This window comes from Salarias fasciatus, chromosome 2 (genome assembly GCF_902148845.1).
Source record: "Salarias fasciatus chromosome 2, fSalaFa1.1, whole genome shotgun sequence".
In the NCBI taxonomy this organism is placed as follows: domain Eukaryota; kingdom Metazoa; phylum Chordata; class Actinopteri; order Blenniiformes; family Blenniidae; genus Salarias; species Salarias fasciatus.
Window position 1 is genome coordinate 5,616,437 of NC_043746.1, and position 8,726 is coordinate 5,625,162.

General features: G+C 46.6%; 1 protein-coding gene across 1 annotated transcript; it reads right to left on the reverse strand.

Moving 5' to 3' along the window:
- Positions 1–3,597: 3,597 nt before the first annotated feature.
- Positions 3,598–5,054, reverse strand: tmem271 (transmembrane protein 271). The gene is made up of 2 exons (XM_030107797.1): positions 4,883–5,054; positions 3,598–4,784 (listed from the first exon to the last, which is right to left on the reverse strand). The coding sequence occupies exon 2, from the start codon at positions 4,610–4,612 to the stop codon at positions 3,821–3,823; it is 792 nt and encodes a 263-aa protein (XP_029963657.1). The 5' UTR covers positions 4,613–4,784; positions 4,883–5,054; the 3' UTR covers positions 3,598–3,820.
- Between the last annotated feature and the right edge of the window lie 3,672 nt (positions 5,055–8,726).

The window sequence follows — 8,726 nt, forward strand, 5'->3', positions numbered from 1 at the left end:
TGTTGCTTAGCAACAGGAATCCCCAGCTCTGTTCGGGGTTTTGGGGCTTCTCTTCGTTGAGTTTGCATGTTCTCCGGCTGGCTTCTCCCCTCAGACACACATGTATACTAATGAAAAACACAACATGTTGGGACAGTTTTGCAGATTTCTGGGATTGATGGAGTAAAAGTAATCAGCCGCCAAAGATCAGGAAAAAATCGTAACTCAGACCAAGGTGAGCATCAGACCCCGTTCACACAGAAATGTTTCAGGTGAAAAATGTATCGCTTTTATGTTTCTGTTTGACACACAAATGTTTTAAAAGCGATCTATGTTTCCACGGAGAAAGCATAAATGAGGAAATAGATGTAGTTAGCATGCTGTGCCACGAGTTGGCGCTGTTGGGTGTTTATGTGAGGAAGTCACACAAATAGAACTCTGCAGAATAATCATTAACAATGACAAGAACATGAACGCTCATGTGGACAGACGGCGATGCTGCGTGTCTATTCTATGCGACTGTAAACTCAAAACCTCCTGAGTCCAGGAAAACACTGGACTGGAGTCAAGACACTCTGGAGGAAACTTGTTTGTGTTGGATGTGTGCAGAAGAGTGGCGTGAGCCGCCGTGCCCACACAGATGGAATCAGAAAGTTTCAAAAAGCTCCACTTTATAAGCTTTTTCAAAAAGTGGAGTTTTCAGGGACTTCGACCTCCACTGTCATGTAAACGGACACCAACAATGCTCAGAAAGTTTAATGTTTTCACTTGACTTCATGTAAACATGACCTGAGTTTTGAAGCTGATTAACCTTTCTGTGATGTGTGAGAAGGAATCTTTACTGATATTTACTCCTCCAAACATTGCTCCTGTTTATTGTCATTTCATTCTCTGTGTTTGTGATGTTTCTGTGATTATGCACAGAACATTACGAGTTTGGAAAATGAGACAGCAGCTCCTGAATGTTCTTATGTTAAAAGAACGATCAAATTTCAGTAAAGTCAACTGCATTAGTAATAGAGTCATAATCAATTTCACACAGGTGGATGCTAAGAGCAGAGTTGCTATGGAAATCTATTATGATAGAAAGTTGAGTTTTCAACGTTGGTTAAAGTCTTCACATTTGTCTCCTTCCCTTTTTCTCCTCGGGTTTGAAAATATGATAAACAATCCCTCCTCTTTGTCGCACGACGCTTCCGCAAAGTTGCAGCTGTAAAATATCGGCTTTGGGACGAGATTTCTGACTCTTTTCAAAGTGTGTAATATTATGTGACCTTGAGCGATGTGGAAAAACACACGGGAACTCTGCGCCTCGCTTAACCAAACAATCAGCGGGGAAATGGGAGCTGAGAAATACCTTCAGTCCAATAACTCTGAATGCAAACAAGCCGGTATTGAAGGTCCAGTGATTTAATAGAGAGATCATATATTGTACCGACAGGCTGCGGCTTCAACCCGAGTTTATTCCACTGGCTAAATGTTAGCTTTATGACACATCCAGCTTCCTTGAGGATCTCATTTAAAAGCACTGAAGTAAAGCCAAATGACGCCTGTTTACCTCTGCTATTTCAGATTCACTTCTTGAACGTCAGACTGTTTCTCCCAAATAACAAACCGCATGCAAAAATATTTAAAGAAGTGATGGAAGCGCAGCAGCTCCCTGCGTGTGAGATCTTCACAAAATGTGCCGTTTTAAAGTGCTTGTTTCAGATCATTTCTGTTCAAAATGAACATTTAAATGTGTCCAAAACCCCCAGAATGGAACACAACTCGACACCGTTGACCTGGATTCTACTGGTGCTGCTCAAAGCATTTGTTTTGAAGCAATTAACTGTTTTCTGCTGTGTTCGGATGTTGTCTGGATGCAGACTGCTGCACAGCACATACCATTAGCTTTACTTCAGGCATCTCTCTTTGAAACTTTTAGGACACCGACTCCCCGAAGACCTCCTTTGTTCTCTGGTCAGCTGCTGAGTTAATCTGAGCTGGATTTCTAACAGCCAGAAAATGTAAGAATAAAAAGGAAGAGCGGGGTTGTGTTTTTTTCTTCTTCTTCCTGGCTCTTCTTCTGTATTCAGCTTTGAGCCCAGTCGAAGCAGAATGACTGAGTGGAAACCATCATCACGCAGTTTTGAAAGGGATAAAGGGGGATTATTACGCTGAGCCTGTGAAGCACTTCTTAAAGTTTGTTCATCACAGAGTGCTCCGCAAAAAAGTGCCCGGAGAAAGGCATCCGTGCCGCGGATGCTCCTCTCAGGGGAAAAAAAGAAGTATTTCAATATAAATTCACCGCAGAGCTGCGTTTGTTTAAAGGTGAGTTTTTAATAATGAGAGGCGGATTCATCGTTTTGTCTGCCGCCGCCGTTCTGACTGTTCAGTGAAATTAGTGACAGTGAGGCTGAAAAGCTCTTCATGGTTCAGGGAGGATCCGTGCTGAGTAGGGTGTGTGTGTGTGTGTGTGTGTGTGTGTGTGTGTGTGTGTGTGTGCGTTCTTGTATTTCTATCCTTGTCGAGGCCAAATGTCCCCACAAGGATAGCAAAACGTGAAACGACGTGCCTTGTGGGGACCTTTTTCCGGTCCTAAGTAGGAGAAACAGTGTTTTCTTGACCATGTTGTTGTTACTGAAAAAAGTAAAAGTGCAAAAACATTTCTTTAGGGTTAGGCTTTGTTGTGGTGTGGGTTAGGGTTAGGGTAAGGGTCAGGGTTAGGGGCTAGACATGAATGGGAGTCAATGGACGGTCCCCACAAGGATAGAAATACAAGACTGTGCGTGTGTGTGTGTGTGGCTGACCCTTTTGGCAGTGCTTTAATTTCACAGCATTTCCTCCCCTGGCTACTTCAAAAATGCTCATTCAAACTCACACATGCTTCAGACCCTCCTAAACACCACTGCCACCACCATCATCATCATCATCATCATCATCATCATCATCATGATCTTCATCATCATCGTGATCTGCTGTGTCATTCTCTCTAAACACTAAATGTCTCTGATTCTCCCACATGACACTGAGGAGCTTACTCAGCCTGTAGGAACAATTGCATCGTGCATCCAGAGGGAGACTTTCCAAAGTCTGAAACAGTAAATCAGTTGGCGTCACGGCGATGTCAAGTCTCAGAGAACAGTTTCCCTGCTGAGAGCTGTTGTTACAGAAGTGATGTAGTTTTTAAGCACTAAATAATGAGAATTTAATTTAAAAAAAAACACTTTTCTGTAGTTTTGGAGGCTAACATTTGGTATATTTTTCACTGTGCTCACCGGATTTAAAAAATTCTCTTTAAACTGTCTTTTCTAATTTCCCCCAGCTTGATGATAAAGCTGAAACAAGTCACTGGAGTGTGGACACAACGCAGCTTTTGAAGTCGGATGACATAACAGATATTTAAATAAGTCTATTATATTACTGATGGGCTTCAGGCTGATAAAAGTGATCAATAAATCTTGAACCAAAGAAGTTCTACTGGCAGCAGCTGCTGAGATGAGGTTAAATACACGTTTTATTCACAGGTAGAAACGTTGACAGCAAACATTCAAAAACACAAACTCTGCTTTTGTTATATTTGCAAGCTGTTGCGTTTATGAGCCTCGTTCTGTCTGCACTATCTGGACGTTTTTTCCCTCCTTTTTGGTCTACATCAGTCTGGTTGGGGATGTTCAACATGAGCTACCAGGTAAGAAAATATCAGAATGAGAAGGAATCCACTGCTGCTGTCCTCCTCTGCAACTTACTGTTTGTTCGCTGGAAGGAGAAGGAGAAGGAGAAGAAGTGGAGGAAGAGGGTTAGTTTAAGCGCACAGTCAGTGATTGTCAGAGCGCACGGACGCGCTGCTCCGGAGCGGCTATGTGTTGCATGCCACCGCGGGGAAGATGTCCTCGTAGGCGGGCGGCAGCTCGCTGGGGATCGGGTAGGAGAAGGGGAAGCAGTGGTTGAGCTCCGGGTCCGCGGGCGAGTACCCCGGCAGCTCGATGGACGGGTGTCCGCCGCACTGCACTTCCGCGCCCGTCTCGTCCAGCACGCCGAAGACCCCCAGGTTGATGTAGGACACCGGGTGGAAATCCACGGAGGAGCAGTCCCGCTCCTCACTGAAGAGGATGGCCCCGGCGCTCGGCCTCGGACACTGCCGGCTCCGGGAAAACTGCGTGCTTTTGTACCGTTTGATGACCAGCAGGTTGATGAGCCCCAGGAGGCACTCCAGGGTGCTGAGAACAGTGGAGATGACCAGACTCCGCTGGTAATCCCTCAGCTGCTCGCAGGCAGGGTTCACAACCACCGAGTGGAAGCAGTAGTGGGAATATTTCCTCTCCACCAGAGACGCGGTGTCCCCGTCCACCACGGCGCCGGAGAAGGCTGTGAGGACCCCCAACAAGAAGACCACAACCCCCAGGAGAAAGAAATTCCTGCAGCCGGGCTTCTCCATGCAGCAGAGCAGCGCGGCGCCCAGCAGGACCTGCCCGATGCCCACAAGTAACCCGGAGTAGAAAGCCCCGGCCGCGGCGCCGAGGTGGAAATGCGCTTTGACCGTAGATCCCAGAGAGACGCATCTTAATCCAACCACAACTTCGCTCAGGGCGCACACGAAGAGGAGGGTGCTGGAGAAGATGGTGCACAGTCCTTTCCCACTCAACTTCATTATATTCCACCTCTGCCGCTCTCGATCCCTCTCCCCCCTTCTTCATCCTCCTTCGTCCTCTCCTCCGTCTCCTCTGGAAGCGCTCTCACATCGGGACATCATCTGCCGGTGACTCCTCCGCTTCACAGCGGCCGATGCTCGCCGCTGCGGCGTCTCTCTCGCATCCCCGCCGCTTTACGGGAAGATATAAATAATTAATGGAAAGAACGAGATCCTCTCTGCACTTATCGGTAATCCATACAGCGAGGGGGGGGGGGAAAAAAGAGCCACTTTAAGCCCAGATCCCCCCTAACCGCCCATGGCTCTCCTGAAGCGCTCCTCGGACCAAAAGTTTATCCGCCGCTTCCCGCTCCTCCGGAGGAGACAGACTCATCTGCAGTCCGACAGGTCTGTCCGGCCGGAGAGCTGCGTGCTGTTTGTGTGTCAGAGAAGGAGGCGGGGGAGCCTGGGGGTCCCGTGAACCAATGGCCGCTGACCCACCGGGCTCCAGAACACTCCCACCGGGGCCCGGAGCCGTCACGGCGAGGCGGTGTTAACGACTTCTGCCTGGCAATCAAGCAAACAATCCCCGGCAGCAGGAGAAATAATTTGGCTCTCAGGAACGTTAATTTCTTCGCACAGCCTTCAAAGCCCCCCCCGGGCCGGCAGCGGAGGCAGTTTGATGGATGTGGCCGTTTCATTACGCACGCGTAAAAGTCGTGTTTTCCCAAATAAAACTGGGGGTTTTATTTCAATTTTACGGTTATAATTCACTAAATTCCTGCAGGACGTGATGAGTCTGAGTCGTCCTTGCTTGATAACTCGTAAGTGCTGCTGTGTGACAGTCAGGCGGATCCTTCTGCAAAGTCCCGAAAACCAGAGAACGAGCAGCGGTGTGCGCTGTCCGTGGTGCTGAAACATCCGACAGGCTGAACGCGTGCTCAGGGCACTGAGAAGTAATGTGTCGTTATTGCTTCAAAAACTGTATAGTTACTGAAAATAAATAAATAAATAAATAAATAAATAAATAGATAAATAATATTAATACCACTTACCAGCCCAGGTCTAATAATGTGCGCATATCATTGGCGTGCTGCTGAACTGCCTGAACTGACGGCAGTGAAAGGAATCTGAAAGACTGCAGCTCATATGAAGCACCAACATGCATGAAGTTAATCTTTTGTGGAATGTTGCTGTGGATACAGGGTCAGTTTACGGTGGAAAATCCTTCATGTTGCTGTCATGGGGACTGAGTTGTGTGAGAAATGACAGGCAGCTCCTCCAGCCACCTCAACTCAACTGTATTTATAGCCCAAGAGAAATAAATATCTCAAGGAGAGTTTAAAGTCATTATAGTACCACAGACTGTTTCATGTGCAAATTCAGCTCACCAGATCAGACTGGAACAGTGAAGAGGATCAGTAAATGTTGAGATGATCGCCTCTGCTGATGCACAGCAGAGAGAGACAGCAGCTTTTTGGCACAGTGATTAGTTTCACATGTGATCTAACTAAATACCTCATCAATATCTAATCATTTTACCAAACTGTGAGTCTATTTCTGATGAGTCCTGGAAAAAATTTATGAAGCGCTCTTACCGCTGCTTCATTCCTCACAGACACACTGGAAATGTATGTAAGACAAACTTGTCTTGTTTTTACTTCAAACAGATGCAATAATATGCTGTGTAGGTGGTGGCAAGTTTGTGTTTTTTGAGCTCACTACCCAAACAACCGTGTGTCTGAAGGAGTACAGGGTGGATTACTGTTTGGAGATAGCCTTTTATTCTCAAAACAAATGCAGAAGGACACGCGGAGTGAGTCATCCAGAGTCCATGCTGAAAAGCCGGACAGAAGCTGCAGCCCACAGTCTAAAAGTAAATGTTTGAGTGTGAACTCCAATATGGTTCCTATTAAAAGACAAATAGAGCAGGCAGATGAGAGGGATTCTCCATTAATTCTTAATGTGCTGAAAGGAACAGCTCAATGATTTTTCTTCAGTTCTCTACACAGCTTCTACCTCATGTGAATATCCACGTCGAATGTTAGATTGATTAGTCCAGCTCGGATCTGCCATTTCCACAACCACAACCCAGCACTGGTGCTGCGGGGAGAGTGAACGCTACCTGGACTCATCACAAAACATCACAGATGACGATAAACTACAGGAGGAAAAATAAGTACAAGATGGGTGAACACATTCAGATCAGCATAAAGAAACAGCTGAAACTAGACAGAGAGTCAAACATGTGACTAATATTCAGATCTTCAGAAATACCACATTCTGACCACTTCTGTCCTCCTCGGTTTACGTCCGAAGGCATGGTCTCTTTTCTCAATGCCGTTGTCTTAATTAAGTGACTCCCTGACAGGGTGCAGGTTAGGGGAATTACACTGGGGAAAGCCTTCCCACCCGTCCATTCATCACAATGAGCCACCTCATTGATTGCCCCGGTACAGCTGCCAGTAACTGTGACTGCCAGTCTAATTAGATCATTACTGCTTTGCATAGGTTCGCAGATAAGAAGACAGGGCTGTAAATGGTGAGCTGATGACCTGCTGATTGGCCGATTGATTGTCAGTCTTGCTGGCTTGCACTGTGGGCCAGTTAATTGGCGGCATTGTGGATGTGAAGGACCGTCAGCCATCTGGGCCCCGTCTCCTCACACCCTCCGACCCAAAGGGGCTCAGGCGTCAGCGGGAAGACCCGCAGCTCTGTCACCTCCCTTCTGTTACTGCATTGTGTAACATCCCCGCTCTGTGCGGCAGCAGATTCAAACCGGTTTTCGCATTAGATTTTTCCACATTGTGGGCGTCTGTGAAGCCTTTTGAGACTGGAACTGTGATTAAGAAGATATACAAATAAACTTGGACCAGGGCGACTCGGAGAGAATGGTTTCAGTTTAACTCTCAGTGGGAGCTGTCACACAGACGTGGCCGGCATTTGAATCACCGGCAGGGCTGCGGGATTCAATTGCCCAACAAATGTAATGAAGCAGAAGTTGTTAACAGCATATGTCTTTCATCGGGGCACAGAGGAGAGCGCTGCTCACCTCCATAACACAGGCAATTTCTCTGTCATGGTCACAAAGCTGCAAGCCAGTGTTCCCGAGGAGCCGGGTAATTCATGTGGCCCTGCTGCACAAGGCTGCATGCAGGAGGCGAAGGGCTGGAGGTGTCAGAATTATGTGAAACTGGCTTAATTTTAATGTGGAGGACATTATGCTGTCCAGTGTGTTGGTTTTCTTTCCAAGTTAAAAAAAAATTCTAGCCAGCTCTGAGGGAGCCAGAATAATACAGAGCTCACACACTGTACTGAAATCTAATGATTTATCAGTGTAAGTCAGCATGTGTGTGTGTGTGTGTGTGTGTGTTGTGTTTTGCTGAGTGAGTTCTGTACAGTGCACAGACCAAATTCTGTGAAGACAGTCACATTACACAGACGTCTGGAAACATGGGAACAAAAATCAAAGATGAAAGTGATTAAATCTTCAGGCATGCCTTTGTTTTTATGAAGCGTTTCACTGACTCTAACCTCATCCCAGTCTTCACACTGGCTGTAAAGCCATGTCTTCATGCTTGTGTACTTCTCAGACCCTCACACGGTAGTCTGGGCCTCACAAATGTAATACGCTCCAAATAGTTGAAAGAAATATATCAGTGGAAAGGCCCCGCAAAGATAACACCATAAGGGATCACTTTTTCCTTTACACACACAGGTCGGTGGATTGTTGTACTTTGGGAGAGAAAGATGAAGCCATTATGTGAAGAAGAACTGATAGTTCTGAGGTGGGGGCATGGTCTGAAGTCAGGCTATGGCTTGTTTTAAGTTTGGGCTGGAAAAATATTGTTTAACAAAAACCAAGGCATGGAAACATGATGTGACTGTGTGCGTACGTGTGTGCGTACGTGTGTGTGAGTGTGTGTGAGTGTTCCTGGTGCGTTGCCTCAGCTGTGAAGGGACTGCTCCAGCATCTAAGATGCAGTTTTACAGCAGCAGTTACAACAGCAGTGACAGGTCAGCCTGTAAAACCCCGTGTTAGTCCATAAATATTAATGAACCCAAAGCAGCTTCCAGTGTGGAGCGGTGGAACAGGAGAGAGACTCAGACAGTGTTCATCCCGAGGAGAAACTGC

Excerpts from the sequence above, each read along its gene's own strand:
- tmem271 (XM_030107797.1), bottom strand. The coding sequence starts at position 4,612 with ATGAAGTTGAGTGGGAAAGGACTGTGCACCATCTTCTCCAGCACCCTC.